This window comes from Psammomys obesus, unplaced genomic scaffold (genome assembly GCF_907164565.1).
Source record: "Psammomys obesus unplaced genomic scaffold, mPsaObe1.curated_primary_1811, whole genome shotgun sequence".
NCBI classification, from domain to species: domain Eukaryota; kingdom Metazoa; phylum Chordata; class Mammalia; order Rodentia; family Muridae; genus Psammomys; species Psammomys obesus.
In genome coordinates, this window is record NW_026596064.1 from 13358101 (window position 1) to 13379933 (window position 21833).

General features: G+C 43.8%; 1 protein-coding gene across 11 annotated transcripts in view; it reads right to left on the minus strand.

The window, feature by feature from the left end:
• The window catches only part of Kalrn (kalirin RhoGEF kinase), a 575471-nt gene that overhangs the window by 138563 nt on the left and 415075 nt on the right, over nucleotides 1-21833 (minus strand). For 2 of the 11 annotated variants that reach the window (XM_055625000.1, XM_055624999.1), the window contains exon 34: nucleotides 19569-20531. The exons of the other annotated variants lie outside the window; for them this stretch is intronic. In XM_055625000.1, the coding sequence (XP_055480975.1) occupies nucleotides 20469-20531 (63 nt within the window). In that variant the 3' untranslated portion in view covers nucleotides 19569-20468. Of the gene's footprint in view, nucleotides 1-19568; nucleotides 20532-21833 lie in introns of those variants that run through there. 11 annotated transcript variants of the gene reach the window in all.

Consider the following 21833-nt stretch of genomic DNA (forward strand, 5'->3'; position numbering starts at 1 on the left):
CTTCCTTCCTTCCTTCCTTCCTTCCTTCCTTCCTTCCTTCCTTCCTTCCTTCCTTCCTTCCTTCCTTCCTTCCTTCTTCTCCTTTCCTCCCTTCTTCCTCCTCTTCTGTTTTTGCATTTATTTATTTATTTAGCGACAGGACCTTACATAACGTAAGCTAGCCTTGAACTTGCCATGTAATTAAGGATGGGTCTGATTCTCCTGCCTCCAGCTTCTAGGTACTGATTACAGAGATGTACGCCAATGCCCAGGGCATCACAGATGCTGCAAAATCACACTATAGCAACAGAGCTACACCCCAACTCCATGATGAATACTTTCACGTTTTCCTCCAGTCACAGTTACTCCATTATCAAACAAAAGGGTTTAGTGAAAGACATTTCAGGTAATTACATTTCTAAGATGGTCTACATGAATGATTTAGTCCCACATCCCATGTGTAGTTTGCCAGCCCTCTAGCCATTCCCACCCACTAGGCACACTGCAACCACATTTCTAAACAACTCAAACCAGGACTTAGTACAGACCCAGGCCATTCTTTTAAAAAGGGTCTCAGTGGGTTATTAAAAATAAAAGAGACTTCTTTGAACGGCTCATTTCTTATCTCGTTTACATTTTAACCCCATCAAGGTCAAATGTATGAGAATGCACACAACGCATTCTTGTCATCCTTTCTCCCTTCTTTCTTTCAAAAACAAGCTGGGAAGCCTAGTCTCCCTCTTGCAGGCTTTCTTTATTCAATACCCCACAAAACCTGGGGCACAATATCCCCATGCCCTCCATCCTGGCTTAGTGCTGAGCTCCTGCCTGCTGGGAGTTAGGCAGGTGCACCTGGGGACAGGGGGAGGGGAAAGGTCAGTGAGGTGGTTGGACAGCTGGGGGGCGGTGACCACAGAATGATTTTCCTCATCATCTCCAGTGGACACTCAGTGCTTTGGAGCTTCCAGCCTTTCTTCCTCAGCTGGGGGAGGGCCGGAACGTCATAGCCTGCCGCCCTCAGAGAGGAGTGCTAGCTGTCCCCACACAGCACAGGCTTTTTAAGTACAGGACAGAGGCTTATGCTGCATTTTAATGTCCCTCACACGGGGTGGTAAGGAGATTTTTTTTTTTTCCTCTCTAAAACTCTTTAAAACCATTTTAGAATAATTCTCACTGCTTCCCCTGGTACTTCTTTCTCTGGCAGGTCGCACTCCTACAGTCCCAGCCTTCTGGGCAGCTAGGAACCCGGCATGAGTAGCCGTCCTGTGACAGCAGGGGAGGCCACATGGGGTCTGCCCCGAGGTAGATGGAGAACCTGGGCTCCTTTCTGGGTGTTTCTGGACTGTTTTCTTACTTATAAAGCCAGAACATTGAACACCCAAGAAAAAGTTTTCTAAACATCCTTAAACTCCAAGTCTGTGTTCTGAAACACAGCTTCCTCCCCTGTGGGGTGGGATGGGGTGGGGAGGGGTAGGGGAGTACCGAGGACTCTGGGCAAGTGTGCAGGTTGCTCTCAACTCTGTGGCTTTCCCTCAGGAGCATCACCTTGAGAGGCCTTCCGAGATTATACAATCTTTAACACCACAAAATTATTCTGAAAGAAGCGCAGGGACGGGCCTTGCTTCCTCCTGGTCTACCAGACAGCCTCTTACCTCTTGTCCAAATTTCTCTCAGGAAAAATTCCCTGACAGAAAGTTCTCGAGTCTACATTCCGTGTCCTTGTGGGCAAGGGCAAGGACCATCAGCACTGCTTTAAGAAATCATCCTGAATATTGACTGACTGACTCACGACATGCCCACAAGTACTGTTCCTCTAACCACACTGCTCTACTCAGAGGTCAGACGGAGGTCATGCCTCGTTAACTGCTCAACTAAAGGCCAAATAGCACTCTCTCCCCCCTCGCACATACACACACCAGTTGTATTAAATGTTATCTTTCCTGGTTCCTGTCATGGCCATGGAAAATCTTCCCACCCTGCTGTAGGAGATGGTGTGAGAAGGCACATTTTTTTTTTTTTTTAAACATTGTCTTATCCTCATGCTTGTCAAAGGCCAAAAAGCCAGCCAACATGCTGGCCCTTCTACTTTGAAGACACACTCCCTCCTGACACCTCAGCAAGGACTTGGAGGTTTCCCATAGCCTGCTGTTCCTCTCTTTCGACTCCTCATCAGCTCCTCACCAGCTTCTAAACCCTACGTAAGGACAAGCCTATCACCAGCAACAGTCCTGCCCACTCCATTCTGAGGAAGGACAGATGATGGGATGTGAGTGAGCTCATGCTGTCCTAGCCTGTGCTGCTTCCAGAGCCAGGTTCACATCTCTGAGTGTGTACATCACGGCTTGGAGGTGCCAGCCTTCCCAACTCCCCAACACATCTGCTGTACAGACGGATCTGCTCAAGGCACGCCTACGCTTGCTGACTTCCAAACACACTCCGCATTTTCCCAAGTCTTTGCCTCTTGTTATAATGTTTCCTTAGACCAGAACAAATATGCTCTTCCTCCAAACCACACTGCTGGCACCTTCTGCAAACTTTTTCTTAACCTCCAAGCTCAGCTCCAAGACAGCTTTCCCTTCAGACTCTTTTTTTTTTTTTTTGTGTGTGTGTATTTTATTTTATTTATCTATTTATTTATTTATTTATTTATTTATTTATTTATTTATTTATTTATTTATTTATTTATTTTTCTTTTTAGTTACATTTTGTTAACTCTGTGTCCCAGCTGTATCCCGCTCCCTCATTCCCTCCCCAACCCCACACTCCCTCCCTGGTCTCCTCCCTGCCCCTTTCCAAGTCCCCTGATAGGGGAGGACCTCCTCCCCTTTCATCTGACCCTGTTTTATCAGGTATCTTCAGGGCTGGCTGCAAAGTCCTCCTCTGTGGCCTAACAGACTGCTCCTCCCCTGGGGGGGGGGGTGTCGAACAGCCTGCCCTTGAGATCCTGTTAGAAATAGTCCGTGTTCCCCTTACTTTGGAAAACTACTTGGTTACTGAGCTACCACAGGCCACATCCGAGCAGAAGTTCTAGGTTATATCCATAGATGGTCCTTGGTTGAGTTCCCTTCAGACTCTTATTCCATAGCTGCCCCTATGGGCCAGTGCTACCAGCAGGCCACAGAATTTCTCCTTCACTTGAGTCAAGCGCAAGACCTAATCCTAAAAGCTAGGGGTGACAGTTGGGTGGCAGTGTCTTATGAAGGCAGATAGGGGAAGCTTGGGAATGCTTTTAAATAGCCATCATCATTATTATATTTAGGTATGTATGCATGCACATACATACATTTTGTGTTTGGCCTACATGTATGTCTGTGGGAGGTAGTTGGATCCACTGGAACTTGAGTTACAGACAACCGCAAGCTGCCATGTGGATGCTGGGAATTGAACCCTGGTCCTCTGGAAGAACAGCCAATGCTCTTAACCGCCGACCTGTCTCTCTAGCCCCTGTTATTTTTTATTTTGATCTAGGCAGAAGAATGAATTCAAAGGTTGCCTGGATCTAAGCATCTTATCTTGTCGAAAAGAGGGAGGGTGGGAAGAAACACCACAGAATTAATCATGAGAGCACCCAGGCAGCCATAACTGGCTCAGCCTAAAGGCCCAGACGGCTTGAAACAAACCAGAGCACTAACTTGGGCTTTTCCACGGCAGTTTCGGAAAGTAAAATTCCACTGGTGTAGGTAGAGCCCAGAACCATCTAAGAGATAAGATAACTTCTAAAATAAAAGAAGTCAGTCTAACAGGCTAATTTAGTAAACTGAGAGTAACCAATTCTGACTTGGGTTTTATAAGAATAGCAGTTTTCCTCCAAACGTCCTTCGTTTTGTGTACTCTAATGCCTATAATTTTAATGCTATTGTACTGAAGTTTTAGTTTTATTGGTACTTTTAGGAGACTGTTGCGTTTCCACTTGCTAAATGATCCCAACAGTCCCTGGCAGGAGTTCTAAAATCTGCAAACAAGAGGATAATTACAGTTCTGTAGGGTTGGTCTGGAATCCCAAAACTCCCTTTGAGTCCTGAAGAATACCAATCAACTTTAACTTAAGTGTTGGTTTGTTTGCTTCTTCTGTGGTGCTGGGCTTTGAACATGGAGCTTCGGGAATGTGCTCTCCCACTGAACTACACCGTCCCCCCCGCCCCGCCCACTCAAATCAAGAGCCCCTTACTTGGCTAACTATTAGCAGTCTTTATCTAGCTTTACTGGTAGGCGGAACCACCTACTTTCAGGTCTCTCCTGATGCAAAACTTCCTAGAGTGCTAGCTTCTGGCTGCTCAGAGTTAACAGCTTTGAACCCAACGTTACTTGGCATGGCCTTTGTTTATAGCTCCCGTCTTCACCACTGACCTCTTTCTCCAAAAACCTAACTCTGCTATATACTTCCTTGATGCAAATTAGTTCTGCAGCCCATAATTTCCGGCCACCTTTTGGTGCGAAGGCAGCCCCGGAAACGGCTGCGCAGGTGGGTGGCGGCTGGGGCCTTTAACACAGGCATGCTCTGTGGGTTTTCCCACACTGTTCCCAGCCTGTTCTGTGGTGTGGCCTGCTCCAGCGGCCCAGTGCCACAGGTCCCAGGATTCGGTTAGCACTGAGCTCTTGCTTCTCGGCCTTGCTCAGCTCTCCTCCAAGCTCATCCCACGCACTTTCTTTCCTTCTTTCCCCTTTCTGGTCTTTGGAGACAAGGTGGTACTGTGAAGCCCAGGCCTGGCTGGAACTTGTAATCTCTCTGCCTCAGTTTCCTACACTCTGGGATCATAGGTGGGCCCACCACATCCAGTTTCTTTTCCTTTTGTGTTATTCTCTGTTTTCTTTAAGAAAAAAAAAAAATGTGGGCATGGTAGGGTAGCGTCCCCCATTTTTCCTGTCTTTTAATTCTTTGACTGGTGGAGAAAACAAACCCTAGATGGAGACTCTAGATGGAGACACTGTGCCTGCATGTGGGCAATTGTATCCCAGTGTGCGTGTATCAGGCTCAGAGGACAATGTGTTGGCGTCAGTTCTCTTTTCCCAGCCTGTGGGCCCCAGGGGGCCGCCTCATGTTGTCAGGCTTGGCGGCCTGGGCCTTTACCCTCCGGGCCCTTGTCAAAACTTGTTGAAACATTTAAAAAAAAAATTGTGTGTGTGTGTGTGTGTGTGTGTGTGTGTGTGTGTGCGCGCGTGCGCGCACTTGCACATACGGCTGCATGTTTGTGCCATAGCACCCGTGTGAACGAGAAATGAAAACCTTGGAGAGTCAGTTCTCTTTTTACGGACTAAGCTCAGGTTGTTAAGAGTCACAGAAGGCACATTTACTCACGAGCCATCTCTCTAACCCATCACTAATTGTACTTTATATGTAAGACCAAAATTTCTATAATTAATGTGGATCTACTTATATTTATTGTGATTATTATTTAGGCTCCGGTCATTTCTGCTTTGTATTATTTTTCTTGCATTCTTCTTCTAGTATTGAAATTATATACTTACATTTTCCCAACATAAAAATACATACTTTTCTAACAAAACCTAAGTTAATTCTTATTCTTTTTTTTCTTTTCCCCGAGCCAGGGTTTCTCTGTGTAGCCTTGGCTGTCCTAGACTCGCTTTGTAGACCAGGCTGGTCTCGAACTCACAGAGATCGGCCTGCCACTGCCTCCCTGAGTGCTGGGATTAAAGGCCTGTGCCACCTCGCCCAGTCTCTTTTTTTCTTTTTCTTTTTTTTTTTTTTTGAGAGAGATCTTTCTCTGTAGCGTGTGCAGTTCAGGCTACCTCGGAACTTGCTCTCCTCATCTCTTCGGTGCTGAGTTCACAGGTATGAGACCAGCAATTGCTACCGTTTCCCTGTTCTTGAGTCAAACAAAAACCTCATCTTTTTCTACTTCCCTTTAAAGCTCTACATCTTAAAAAATCGTTTCCCCCTCATTTCAAGTGTGTATTTTCATCATTGTTTGTACTAAATATTTGATATTTGCCACCACATGCTAGTATTTGTTATACTCAGTATATCATACACCTTATTCGTCCCTTTCAGAATTTTAATTTACTTTATTTTAAAAGCAATGACTTATAAGTATTTACAATTTTCAGGTTCTTTTATGTTTTATTTCACTTTATTTTCAGCTTTATTTCACTTTCATTTTTAATTATAGTTTAGCTCAGCATAGAACTCTAAGTCATAAAGGTTTTATGTTAGCACACTGATACTCTTATTTCATGTCTCTCAGCACACACACGCTCATATGTACCCACATGCACACACACAATGCACACACAGACATGTATGAGCACACACACAATGCACACACAGACATGTATGAGCACACATACAATGAACACACAGACATGTATGAGCACATATACATGTATGCACACACAGACATATATGAGCACACAAACATGCACACACATATGTATCCACATGCACACACACAATGCACACACAGTCACGTATGAGCACACGCACATGCATGCACACACTGTTACTGTGCTCTGTTTTGCTATCTTGACTTCCTCTTTATTCACGCATATTCCCCCACAGCTCAGATGTTGTACTTCCTACGTCTACAAGTCCAACAAGTGACACTTTTCACATCTTCCAGGTTTCTATAAGGCTTTCTGAGTGCATAAATGCAACCAAGAACTATACACACATATATATATATTTATGTCCATGTCCTGTAATTTTAACTTCTTTGTCAGTTCTCAGTTCTCATTTAGTGCCAACTGAATGCTGCCCTCCTCATTATGGATTTTCCTGCTTCCTTGCATGCCTGGTAAGTTTTGATTAGATGCCAGACACTGTGGATTTTGTTTATTTTATTTTACTGATACTTTTACATTCCCATGAATGTATATACATTCTTTTTCTTTCCCCAAAAAAGGGCTCTTCCGTGTGGCCCTGGGTGTCCTAGAACTCACTTTGCAGACCAGGTTGGCTTTAGATTGGGAGATCCACCTGCCTCTGTCTCCTAAATGCTAGAATTAAAGCTGTGTGCCACCATGCTCAGCTCTCCCATGACTATTCTTGAGCTTAGTTCTGTGATGCAGTTACATCTTCATGTCCTGTAGAGAGAACTACAGCCATCTTTAGCCCTGCATTGCTGCTCCTCACTGAAAGAGCTTATCCGCTCGGACTGTTGTCCCATGAACATGAGGCTTTTTGGTCTAGGTGGAAACAGGGGCTATGCCCCCCCCCCCCCCGTACCCAAACCCAGGAACTCAAAGCAGAAGGCTGGGCTGTTTTATAGGACTCATTTTACCTAGCTTCCTACCTCTTAGACATTGTGCTGGATGCCCAATGTCCATTGTCTCAATCATTGTTTCTTATATTTTGTTCATTAAAAAATTGCTTCAGGCAGGAAAAGAAATCTGGTCTTTGTTTCTCTATCTTGGTCAGAATTAGAAGTCTCATATCTTTCCCCCAGACCACAACTTCTCTTGTTCCAATATGCTTACTCCAAGACTCATATAGGCTGTGCATATCTATTCTGAGAATCATGATGTGCAAAGAGCTTTGGAATTTGAATTAACTTTGGATTATGGATAATTGACTAATAAATTTTGTAAAAATATTCTACCCCCCCCCCCAAAAAAAACCCTCCAAACTTCTGGTACCTGGCATTTGTATTAAAGATACTTAATGTGTGTTCTGACATTTCTTTACCTTCTGGGCCTGCCAGTTCAGAAAGTATTCTGCTTTCTCTACCTACCAGCCTCTTCCCTTCTTCGTTTTCCTTCCTATGTATCAAAGATTTCATACAGTTGCACTCACCAGCTTCCTCAATTCCTTTCCCAAGTTGACGGTTTTGCACAGCAGAATGCATGGTAGATACTCTATTGACTTTATAGTGAATGGACGAATAACAGAGAGATTGGAGCACATATTCAGTTCATTTCTGATAACTTCATTTTGGAGCTCAGGCATCTCTAAAATAAACTCTTTTGTGATTCCTATGCATCTTGCATCAGTAGAGGTAATGTTCACAGTGCAGGCAGGCTACCGTTTATATAGCAATGTGATTTTCACAATTTTTCATTAATTAGGACATATATTTATTATATTTCCCTGCAAAGGGGGGATGGGTTTATGAATCACGGCTAAGCTAGCAGGAAAAAAAAATGTTTCAACGTGAAGGGAACTCAGAGACTAATTCCTATTTCTCTCCAGTCTTATAGGAGAGGAAGTAGAGTTTGAAAAGATTGATGGTTCAGTTAAAATAGTCCACAAAGTTCAGGCAGCTGGTCAATGGCAGAGTTAAGAACAAGTAAGTCGATGCAACACCCCCCAGCTCATCCCAGGTATCGTAGCTCCTCCCTTTAGAAGTCCAACATTCACCATTTTAATATTTCTACCCAGATTCTTGAATGCATGGAATATAATAAAAACTGTATTTATCTCTCCATCTGTTAAAATCTAACCTCTCTGTCAGTTCAGAGTCAGTTCCGACCCCATGTTCTCACTGTCCCACTATCTTTATTTGCGGACAACGTGGATATGTTTGTTACTAGACTCTGCCCTGGCTTCCCAGTGTCCCCAGAGTTAGTCAATAACACTCATGTGATTTCTAGGACAAGGTCACAGAATCAGGCAGCATGGCTTACAACAGGAGCAGCACGACACTTTGTCATGTTTTTCTTTTTTTAAATTTTGGTTTTCGGTTTTTCAAGACAGGGTTTCTATGTGTCACATTGGCTGTCCTGGACTCACTTTGTAGACCGGGCTGGCCTCGATCATGTTCTTATATTGAGGACAGCACCCTTTGAAATGTTAGTACCTTTGCTATGAGAGATTTAACAAGCTAACATTCTTTGTCATGTAGCACCCTGTTTGGGATCTCATGCCGACAGAACACTACAGTTTATAAAATGGATGCTGTAACATATATAGCTGTTCTATTCAGAGGGCTCATCAGGACAGTATACCCCAGAAATTATTTCCCTAAATCTGGAAAAAGTTTTGACAAGAACAGGAAGAATTTTCATCTTTACATTCTATACAGACACTGAAAACTGTACTAGCCCACTATATATAGAACCTGATATTCGTAGACACAGCTTAGTAGAAATTAAGGTGGGACAAGAACAGAAAATAACAGGAGACACATGAATAATGGCATCTCAATGAATACATCTGAAATTTACACGCACAAAACTCCGGTTGAGTACAGACAAAATTTAAATATCTATTTGAGTCACAGCCAAGATATACATATTGAGCTGGAGCCAAAATAAACATTGCCTGAAAATACGACTTATTTGAACTAGTAAGGTGGTTATTCTGATGTTTATAAAACACTCCTAGCTTTCTGCTTCTGGATACCACACTTTTTTTTTTCTCTTCTTTCTCATGATTGGGTTAGGACATGGGGCTCTTTCTGATCATTAATGCTGAGCCATGTTACATGTTTCCGTCTGAAACATGTAATCGTGGGTACTGGAACCTTAAGACTCCTCTCTATGTCTGGGATGGTAATTGGCAACTTTATAACTTGATCTATTAGTAAAATTCCCTGATGGATAATAAAGAGAGCCCTCCCTGTTGATATGAACATGCAGTGTTAACAAAAAACACAAACACATTCTGGCTTTAAATCATTAAAAAAAAAAAATTAAGGGTTGTTTGTTATTACAGCAAAAATAGATCCGTCCTGACACCTGCTCTTTCTCTCTTCTCTGCAAGGCATTGTCTTTGGATGGGTACTGGAAGGAATTCAGGCATTACTGAGAATTTAGAAATTACGGAGGAATTTACGAATTACTGAGAGAGTAATGTAAAGTTAAGAGACAAATGATGAGGCCATCCTAAGATGAATGCAAATAAAACTGCAAGTTTGGCAGACTCGGCAGATTTTATTATCGCAGTACGCCCACTGCAATGATTATTGCTGTGCTGTTGTTCTTTTTAAACGGCCCCAGATTACTGCCATTGCGCCAGTGATTCATGCTTGATGTTGGATAGACACCGAAGAGAGTTCATTCCATTCTTAGGCGGATGCAAGAGCTATATGGTAGGAATTTTGTCCTCTGAATACTTATATTTTTTTTTTCTCCCAAACGGACTACAGTTCTTCTAGCTAAGAATGTTTTCTATCTCTTTTGTGTACTTGTGGAAGGGTCCTAAAGCACAATACAATTAAGCTCATGGCAGCTCCACTCTCTATTGGGGAGTTGCATTAGGATCCATTGTGGATGGTCTCCCAGGCTGACTCACAGCGGATGGATCTCTTCACGCATAAAATTTTATTTCCTGAAGCTTCTGGAATGTTTACTGAGAATCATAAGCATGGGAATGGGGCAGGGCAGAGAGCACGCGTTTGCCCTCAGTGATGTGTCAGTTACATCGGCGGCCAGCGCAGCGCAGTAGACCAAATGAGATGCCTTTTCCACCCTGACTTCTTTGAACACTCGTCTCCTTCTGGGGGCCGTGCGCTCTGTTAGGTTTATTTCCCCAGTCACTGCTTCAGACCCCTGATGCTTTTACTTTTCCAATCTTCCTATTTGCCATTCTTAGTTAGAAATGATCCACAGAACTCAGATGCCAACTGAGACATCTGGGACATTCAGAATCTCAGGGGCTTGATAATAGAATGAGATGTGCTGCAGGACTAGGAGCCCACATCTAGCCGATTCTCTGAACTGTCTGTCACTGGCCAAATCACACTGTCGCTTCCTTCCCACATCTGATTGTCCATCTGGGATCCCAGCCCATTCACTCCTCTGATTAATGCTCCTTTGATTAGAAATCTCTGCTAAGCTTTCCCTGTTTTCCTGTTCTGACTCTCCATCCTGGATTTAGCTTCACCCAGCAGATCAGACTTTAGACCCATCTATCTATGACGTTATGTGGAATTCAAGGAGTATGCTATTTTTTTCCCCCAAATATGGCGTTATTCTACAAAGCTTTTCACTGTTGCACGGTACTTAGGCCCTGCTCTGCTTGTGCTGAAAGTGGAGAGTATTAGCCTTTGTAATTCTACACACTAAGGAAACTGTACTCACTCTCCACACTACCCAATTGTCTTTTAATACCTCTAACGTACCTGACAGTACAGTAGGTATTGTAGATAGAGTAGTGATTTAAACACGGAGGGAATTAAACAAGAATACCTTGTATACATGTCTAAGACTGACAAAAAATAAAAGTTGTCAAATGACAAAAATTAATTTAAAAGATGTACAGCAGACCTGAATCCCTTTCCTCACAGCTCTCACAGTGTAGTAATCCGCAATCCAATTACTAGCATGACTTAACATGGATTCTATCAGGCTAAGCCCGATTCTTCATCCAGCTAGCAAGCAAGTTCAAAATGATTTTGCAATTCATAAATGAGGTCTCAGTCATGCTCAAAATTGAATTTTTATCAGAACAAGCTAAAGGATGGTTGGCCCATACCAGTTATGGTTACAACAGCCCCAATAAGTATATGCACAAAGCAAAGAAAATGGAAAATAATCACGTTACGCTCAATTTCCCATAACAACAGGGAAAATTTTGTTTGCCATTAGCCACTGGGCTCCTGTATCAGGACCTGAACTGGGATGCAACTTGTCCCATGTAGCCCTTGCTCAGAGTTGCTGACCAACTTTAAACACAGTTGTGGTAGACAACCTCTTGGATTTAGTCTTGCTATGTGTCTCTCAAGTCATATGGCTTCCCTTTTATATAAAAAACGGGAGTGAGTGTGTACTGGTGCCTCAAGTTCCCTCCTCATTTGGCCTCAATCTTAAGGGCTCGTCTCTGGAGACAAACTGCTGCAGCTGTGAGGAAAAAGCCATATTCGTGCCACATCATCCCATTGCATAGGTTACGTGAGTCCCACGTGGGGTCTGGGGAGAAGAAATGCAGAAGGTATGCTTATATTCCAATGACGAGCGAAGCAGCCTTCCTCCCAATGAAGAACTCAGCTCTATTCTGAGCTATCTACTGTTTGGTTGGGTCCAACAGAACCCAAAGATTCTGTTAGGATCCCAAGACCCCATCTTGAATCCCTACAGCCCTTTTTCAGGTCTTTTGAGGCCCTGTTCTGTTCGTGATCGAGCAAAATGGACCTTGTCTTTATCTTGATGACAAGTTCAGCTGACAACCACCTCCTGCTGCTACCAAGCATATATCAGTCTAGCCAGGCGGGACCCCACAGTCTTCTGGTTGTTGGGGACATAACCATAGGAAACTAATATTTTAAACTCACCAAGGGCAAAACAAATACCTTGCTGTGCCTCTTAGTTTGCAAGGCCCCTCTGAACTGTCAGACATAAGAACAGTGTGTTCTGTGAGTTCTGGGTTCCTAGAATCACATATGACTTAGACCAAGCCTTGATGTATTTCAACAGTCTCACTGTTTGAACTGGAGGGATGTTACACCGCCTCAGGTAAGGTTCTTGTCACTTCAGAGTGAATCAGATTCCTGTGACCTAGGGCCAGGGTCATATGGGAAGAGCTCCTCTTGGTTGCTGGCAGAGCTAAAAGGGTAGTATGAGGTTCCCACATGGCCTCTGGGATGCCATCTTGACTCCAGTAGAGACATGGAGGCTGAGAAAGTGTTTGCTTGTGGATTCCTGCTTGCAGTGCGGAGGGTGGACCCCAGGATCTCACGTATGCTAGTCAAATACCCACTACTGGGCCCCATTCACTCTCCTGCTAGACAAGACTGTTCCTCCCCAAGTCTTCATGCTTTGGGATATCAGTAAAGAACAGAGCTTTCTAAAACCTTGTATGTGTTTCTAGAAAATTGTTACCCCACCATCTCCTGAAATATAGCCTCATTGCCACTACCCCCCTTGAGACTATTCGGACTAGTTGCATTATCCATGTATTCCTAACTGTGTTGGTCACTAGGACTCAGTCACCTCTTTACTCCTTTCTATGCTACTCCCTACTTCACATCATTTGGGGTATTACATGTTTTACCTATATGTATTTCCACCAGAATATAAGACCCATCAGGATAGGAATTCTTATCTGTTTTTCTCAGGGTGGGGGGTTTGATTTTGCTATCTAGAATAGTACATGATACACAGTAGGTACTTTAAAAATATTTGTTGGATGAGTGAGTGAACATGATAGAGATACCCTGTTCTTGGTGAGAGCCACTAATTACTAGCCATCCTCTTATTTTGTAGATAAAGCCTGTCTCATTGACCCTGAAGGCTATATTGGCCATTCCCACAGTCTCTTGATAGACTGCCCAGAATCTGATCACAATATCACTCTGGGAAAAACCCTTGAGACTCTTTTATGTCAATGTTTACCGAAGAGACTGCCTCCAACGTCATTACTGGCATTAAACTATCTCAACCCACTGCATCCAGTACATTTTTAAAAATAAAACGTTTAACCAAGAAGAAGTCAGCTATTTCTGAGGTCTTGGTATGATAGGAGAGTGGCTTGGATGATGGTCATTTAACCAAGTTCTCAATACCAGTAGACGCATTGGGTTTTTTCCTATCTCACTTTAATTTCTGAATCACTCAGCTCCTCAGAAGCCACAAATGCTGGGTTGGTGGTAATATGTCCTGGATGTCTGTACTCGTGTCTGGCCCTACACTGAAGCCTTACACTGTGCTGTCAAGCTAGAATGTCATCATTTTTATTCTGCAACAACAAACAAACAAACAATCAGATGCTGCAAAGGCTCCCTCCCTCTTTACTAAGCTTGTCTGTGTGGCATTTCAGGTTAGGTAGAGAGTACCCAGGTCACCTATGATGGCTTGACTTTGAGGATTATTATCTGTAGCTTTCTAACAAGTGTTTTGTTAGGTGGTTTCAGAAATGCTAGAATATGAAGCAACACGTCAGAATCTTCAATCCCAAAGAAAAACACAGGGAGTGTTAGTAGCATAGAACTTCCTGCTTTTCATTCCAAGTTTCCAGCTGGCCTTGAATAAACTCAACCACAGAAACCAGTATTATCACCACCTTGCACCCTTCGAGGTCAAAATGCCTACGTAAATCCTCATGAGTCTGTGAGATCCAAAAACGACACATGGAATGTCATACTGATAGACTACTCTATCTGATAGTGTCTGCCATGCTAATAATATATAAATTATTTCCCTGTCAACTACATTTTAATCCCGATCCATTTGGGGCATTCCTTCACTTGAATGCAAGCCCTAACCACTACTTAGCAACAGTCAGTACAGCCATACCTATGGACTCGACATTGCCCATGGGTATGGAAACCACCGAATGGTCACCACTGACAGGCAACAGGATCCATGGATACCCTTACAGACAGAATAAACCACTCCTTATCTTGCCACCCTGGAAGAGACATGGAAACTCCATCACTGCTATTTCCAAGTCTTCATAATATCTCTGTAGCTATCCAGGACCAGACCCACCCATAGTAGGCACAGCTATATTATCATGTTAATGGCACACTTGTTGGTCATTGGTAAGCTTGGATGAAGCATCTATGCTAAAAAAAAAAAAACAAAAAAGCAAAAACAACAAACAAACAAACAAACAAACAAACAAACAAACTTCCTCCAGGACCTGGATAGGTTTGCAAACTGGAAGAAATAGATTTCAAAGGATAGGCTCACTCTTAAATCTCGACCTGGAACTCCAATAGTGACAAAATCCAGACTAAAGAAGAGTGGTGACAGAGCCTGAGCATTAGCTGTTGCCTCTTCTTTGGCCCAGTGGAGAGGGAAGATAGGTGTGTTCATGGTCAACAGAATTACAACTCCATCTTTCATGTCTGATTCTACTTTTGGTTTCCTTAACTTGTCTTTCTTCCTAGATTGTGAAACTGGGTTTTATCCGAGGAGTTTATGTCTTCATAAAAACATATTACTGGCCTACACACGACTGTTTCATACATAGTGTGTACATGCCCACAAGCACAGCAACCCTACAGCCACCCTGTAGAATCATGGAATCTGAAACAACAGAGCCAGATGAATCCTATGCGTTCCACTCCCTTCTACAACCCAGCTCAGTATCTGCTCATTTTCTGTGTTACTTATTGGCATGATTCAATATTTTTTAAATAAATAGTTATTTTCTTCGTACGCTTTGGAGTCAAGCTCACCAAACATGCATTCGCACTGGATCTTTCATCAATGTCATTTTTTTTTTCTGATCCTCCAAAGCATTATGTATGTCTGACCCACGGTACTTCATCTCTTTGGTTCACGTGTGTGGGGTATGCACAGATCCCAGGCTGCTCTCCACATATAATGCGCTGGAGTTGCCTACACATGACCATCTTTGCACATGCGCAGAGCTCCAGTCTAGTCTTTCTCCTCTAGATCAACGTTCTCTTCAGGTATGGTCTATTTCCTACTGCTGTCTCTTTTGTGTTGAAGCTGAAACAACCCAACAGTCTAATTTTCAAGAGCATATGCTGAGTAAAAAGAATGAAAATGGGGAGGAGCTTCCGTGGACTAAGGGCCATACCTTAGGAGTATTTCTGAATACTGATTATTTGAAGTGTTTAGAGTGGTTCTATTATGTGTTTGTTATATTCTCCGAGGATGGGATTATCTTTAATTCAGTTGTGTAGTCTGTTCGGTAGCCTTTACAGGGTCTGAGGCTCAATAAATGTTTATTGAATGAATGAGGGTCCCAGTAACGATATAGACAGGAAGATGTCATAATATCAGTGCATTTGTGAGACAGAGGAAGGAAAATTGAAACTTAAATTCTAAATCCACAGTCAGGACCGCCGCCTATGAGGTTCAGTGGGGATCTCCTCTTCTGTCATGAGGAGTCCTTCTCTGTGGGGGCCAGATCTGAGAATCCAGGAATGTGATATACAAACTGTCCAACTGAAAATGCGCTCATCTTGCTGTATATGTTAGTGATGCAGAAAATGTTCAATTATATCTATTAATGGAATGGAAGCAATGGCACATGGAATCAACGACATTTCTATTTTTCTTCGGGAAGTGTTATGTGCGTTTTCCCCTGGCAGGTTTGTTTTTGTAACGATTAGTTCTAGCTCAGGCTATTAATAAAATGAGCTAGCACTTCCTCTGTATAATGCCCAGCAGGAGAAGAGTTTATGCTACAAAGAACTCATGTGGGGCTCAGTACTTGCCAAAGTTAATCACTCATGTGGATAATCTTCTTGCACCAAGTGAATTTTTCTTTTTTAACAAATCAAAAGCAAAGAACAACTATATGTCCTAGATAACAACTTCCCAGGATGGACATCCTAAGACAATGCTTTAGCTAATGAAGTGAAGACAATCGAGAAGGGACTGAGGACCTGAGCAAGGAAACTGAAGTCTTTCTACCCTGGGAGACCACACACCTCTTTGTGGTATCAATAGTATCTGTTCTACTATCTGTAGAGTGTTCTGTGTCCAAGCTTGACTGGTCAGGAGGAGCAGGAGGCCAGAAGGGCCTGCAGACATATTACAGTGATAAAATACTAAGTTAAGTGTTTGTAGGAAAACAACAAAATATCATTGGCACTTCCGGTTCTGGCTGTGCTCCTTGTTTTAACTCTTTAAGGCCTGGGAGCCTGGGCTTTGGCTTCAGATACATATTCCATTAAAAAAAAAAAGTTTCACTTCTTAAGGATTTTACTTTTCAAGGGCAGCCACTTTGATAACATCTAGGAAACCCAAGAATCGGTGCATCTTTTCTTCTGGAGTTAATTTACTTTAATAGGCAGTTTTCCTAACGTTAGTCACCTAGTAGATGGCTGAGTGTGGTCCCTGAACCAATGGTGTCAGTATTAGCTGGACTTTGGTAGAAATGTAGGTTCACGTGTCTACTCCAGATGGGCTGAGTCACATAATTCTGAGAGTGGGGCTCAAGAGCTGTGTTTCAACAAGTCCCTGAGTTAACTCTGATGTATATGTATGTATATGTATGTGTATATATATATATATATATATACACATATATACACACACACACACACACTCATAATATATATGAATTGAGAACCACTGCTTTCGTCAAAAGGAGAAAAGGGAAAACTGATTTGAGCATCTGAATGTGACCAGAGAAAGTGGCTTAGGGTCTTTTCCAACCACACTATACACCTAGCTACTTAGCACAAAGTGACATGTTAAGTTATGTTAAAGACACTACTCTGTTACACTTAAAAAAGTGCAGACATATGTACAACCCATGTATTCATGTGTATTGTACACAGGTTATATATGTACATACATGTATACGTATATATGTGTAAAATGCTGACCTGGTACATCAGTTCTTAAAAATGCATTCCTACCTCTGTCATGTTCTGCTTTCCTTCCTTGACTTACTTTCTTTCTAACGGTTACTGCTTTCTAATATGCCGTGGTAATTCTTTGTTCTTTTCTCTCTCTCTTCCATTGAGAACATGTATCTCTTGAAGGTAATGTGTTTTATTCCTTCATGTCCTGTACTCGGCCCTACTACCCTGAGTGTGCGTGATCTCATCCCTCATGTTCCTAGGCCTGAGAACCATGCCTAGCACCAAGTATGTACTCAGTAAATAGTTGCTGAATGAATGACGTCTTGCTCCGGAAGTCGGAAAGACACTGGGGTCAGACCAAACACTGCAGTGCCTGTGTACCCCCTGATCTGGCACTGTCATTACAGCATGAAGCTTCGCCTTTCAGTTCCTGAACTGGGCGCTGAGAACTTAGCTCACCACTTCCGAATGAACCCTTTGGTTTTTTTTCCTGGTTATGGGTCAGCGTCTTGAGTGACTGACATGTTCATAGAGCTGGCTGGGGCTAGAGGATAGTCTAAACTATGCAAAAGGATTGTGAGACACAGTGGGAAAGGTAGCCTAAAAAGAAAGCGAAGGGGCTCCGAGCTCTATGCCTCCAAGTTGTAGTGTGCCCTTGGGCAAACAGCCCTGTCTGTCTTGCTTTCATCTTCCTGTACTCATCTCTTTTCTCAGTTGTTATACATCTACTCATGCATCGTCTGACTGATGTGTGTTTCCTGAACTGGTAAGTTCCATGAGGACAAGATCTATTTGCTTACCTACTTTTTAATACCCAACCAGAAAATGGAGGTATTTTTTAGCTACATGGACGGCAAACAAATCCCTATGAGAATTAACTGATGATTTCAGCCTATTGGCCTGTTCTCTACAAGAAAACAAGCCGCAAGTATGGGGATGTGTGTTTCAGAGACCCTGGCCTAAAGAGCTCTCTAGTCATAGGGAAGAGCGCAATACTGGGTCTGCACTGGCCACTGATGGAGACACTGGAGGAGGCTATGCCATGAGAAGCTCAGGCCAGCCAGCCAACTGGCTATCAACCCTGTGGTTTGGACACGCATGGATATGGCAGCGACATGCCACAGAATCACAAATGTGTTCTTTCTAAGGTTTAGGAATTCCTTCACCACTTCAGCCTGGGCATTAGGAAAATACACACAACACTGCTGGCCTCTCTGAATGGCTGTGGAAATCACAGGAATAAATGCAGTAGCTTCTTGGTGTCTGCCATGAGAAGAGTGCTCGGGACGGGAGCCTCCTTGTCTGGCTCTGCCTCTGCAGCCCCTGCACACACTTGTTAGCTGACAAGGTTTCTAAGGTTGCCTCATTCATCAAGGGCTCGACCCCAGGAGGCTGTTACTAGTTCCTGGGAATGCTCGCACCAGGCTTGGCTGAAGGGAGCATTTCTCACAGTATCTCCTTCTGGGAATGTACGTTTCCCCAATGGGTCTTGCAATGTGCTATGGCTTGCTCTCAAAATTTGAAAATAAAAATTAAGTTGATTATCCCCTATCAACTAAATGGATCAAGTCTAAACTTGGCCTGCCTGTTTTGGGCTACCTTTGCCTCCCTCTCATTTCACTTCACTCTCTCCCTCCCTGGAAGAAAGGGTTCTACCCTTGCCTTCCCCCCCCCCCTTCTATCTCTCACTCCCCCCGCCCCTCCTCACCCCATCTACAGATGGCCATTCATCTTTATTCTGGAAAACAAGCTCTGTTGCTAGGAAACCAGAAAATAAAATTGCTGTGGTTGATTTGATCCTTATTAATGACTGCCATTGCAGTGGTGCCACCATCCTGCCACAGAGACAGACACACTCTAGGCATCTGTCCTCAGCTTGACAGGTCTCTCCAGAAAGTGGGAAGGCAGAGAATTTTAAGGGCCTCCGAGCTCAACAGGGGGTATTTATAAATCACTATATATCAACAGCCTGCTTTAGAATCATTTTATTAGAACACATCCAAGAAAGAGACATATGGAAAAAGAAAGACAGCAGCAATTCTCAGTCATGCAAATGCCCGTGTTAAGGTTCTCCATTGGATTTAAGTTCAAGTACAAAGACAGTCCTTTCCTGAGCCAGGTGCAATTCCAGAGAATGACACTTTGCATTGCGAGCATAGACCCTTCGAAAAGTTCAGAACACTGAACAAGTCGCTTTCTCACAGGAAGAGTGTGAGATACATTGAAGTGTAAACTTTTAAGGACCCTCTTCCCTGCCCTCCCCATCACCCAGCCTGGGAAGTGAGCCCAACTTCGGGACCTCTTAGAAATAAGGTTTAGTCTATTGAAAATAAAGCAGTGGGCCTTAAAAAAAGGTTAGAAAATGAGTGTTTTATATATATACACATATATATTTATATCTATTTATATGAAATGGAATCATCCCTGCCTCTTGCTTTGGTGGGGGTGGGTGGGTGGGGGGTTTCCATGAAACTTTGTTAGGGGTTAGGCTTCTTTCTTGACTGCTATGGAAGCTGGAAGACTTTAAAAAAATTTATTATGAAAAATTGCAAACATATTACAAAAGTGAGAATGGCATAATGAACGCCCATGTACCTACTACCAGCTAGTGTTAACGATTCTCGACAAGTGGCCAGGTGGTTGGTTTCATTTAGATCTTCTCCCATTTCCCATCCCACCCAACCGGATCACTTGAAGGAAATGGGACTGGAAGGGTGGTCTTTGCCCCAGAGGCCTCGGAAAGGAGTGGAGAGGAGGCTGCATCAGACAGAAATGTATTGAGGGAAGTGGCTGCTGCCAGGATTTGGGAAAGGCTGGCTCTGACCCTCACCATCTGTGTCTGAAGCCCTCCCCTCCGCATTCTCATGATGTAGAGGAGATAGGCTACAGCAGAAGAATGGCCTTCCCAGACTGGGGGAGGGGCACTGTTTGCGGATATGTTCGACCTGAAGAGAAACTCAAAGCCAAATAAATATACCCCTTTAGCTACCCTGTAGGTGCAGACTTTTTGGGGAGTAAGGGTCTGAAGGGAATCCCTGGTGTTCGGGTTGGGAGTTGGGAGAGGTACACGGGGGCCCTGGGGCCTCTTTGAAGTCCCTGTTGCCCCACCATTTTGGACTTTGGATCGAAGCTCAGCAACCTCAAAATTGCACCCAGGAGAGAAGCGGGGAGGCTTGGGGTGAGCCCATGGCCCAGGTGGGCAGGTTTTGCTTGGAACATGTTGCCCTCTGAGCAAAGGCTGCACCCCATATCAGCCCTGCCAGAGCGGTCTCAAGAGAGTTGGGTGATTGGAGTCCTGGTGGGAGGTCCCAACGGTTCCACGGCTAAGCCGGTGAGCTGCAGGGACAAGTCCCAGGCTGCGCGCTAAACGTAAGTGGAGAAAGGATCTCCAGGTCCCAGGTGCCACCGAGGAACAAGGTTGCCATCCTGTTAAGAAAAGGGCTGGGCTCTGTGATTTGCATATGACTTTGCAAAAATCTGCATGAGATTCCTGAAGCCCTTTACAGAAAACAGCGTTAAAGCAGCAGGGCGGCCTACTCTCAGTAACCCAAAGCACAGACTACAACCTGCAAGACACAATCGTTCTTTCAGAAGAGAAGAGAGAGGAAGCAGAGCTGGGTAAGATACCCCTCAGTCTGAAGGTTCAGAAGAGTCCAAGCAGGTCCAGGATCCAGATGAGGATCACTGACTGGCCACTTGATGTCAGAACTCAAATCCATCTCCTTTCAACTCATGAGACCGCCACAAGACCAGTTCTGCGGTGGGCCCTCAATGTCTAACAGGAGCAGCAGGAGCAGCAGCAACAGGAGTGAGATAAGAGGTCCCACTGGCAGAGGTCACTTGTGTTTATTTAGTAACTCCCGCCCTGTCACACTCTTCTTACACTCTCTCAGGGTCCCACGCCCTACCAAGTCTAGATGTAGTGTTTAATTGTGAAAGAGAACTATAGAAAAGTTTACTCACTCCTGTAGATGTTTGGCAGGAGTGAGCTTAAAATTTTTTTTCTGTGTGGCCAGAGCCCATGGGATGCAGCACCCTGTAGTCTTCCTGTGGTATGGGGCTGGTTTGGGCAGACCACAAGGCTTTCTGAGGGAGTGAATTATTAAGTGAGATACAGAGTGTGGGCAGAGTAGAGAAAACAGTGTCCATTTGAGACAATGGAGTATTGTTTCTCTGAGAAAAATGGCAAGCTTCTAGTAGCCCCTAGAAGACTGAAGCATTTTTAAATGGCTATGGATCCTAAGGAAGGGAAAAGCACAGTGCCTTGACTTCAGGTCTGACTGGGGCTCATACCTTGGAGTCAAAGGCTCCTTCACCCCTACCACACAGAAACGAGAAATCGGTTTGAAATTCCCAGTCCGAATTGCAGCTCAGGAGAGGAGGCTTGAGCAGCCCGCTGAGTGGCATTTATTCTAGCTTCCCTGAGCTCAGGGAAAGTGGGAGGAGAAAAGATTTGTCACCATCCCAGATGGTGGGAAAGGATCTCCAGGCTCTTTCCACCATTCCAGATGGGGAAGGGAGAAAAGGTTTACAAGAAAGCCAGGAGCTATCTACGTGCACATGTGAAGTCACTCATGGTCAAGCCTTTCCTGTGCCCCACTAGGTCACTGCAGTAAGGTTAAAGGGGCTCAAGAATTTGAAAGCACATTTTCCTCAGTCTAAAGTCACCCTAACATGAATGAAGGCAGGGGGGAGGGATGTATCAACAGAACTCACTTGATATCATTT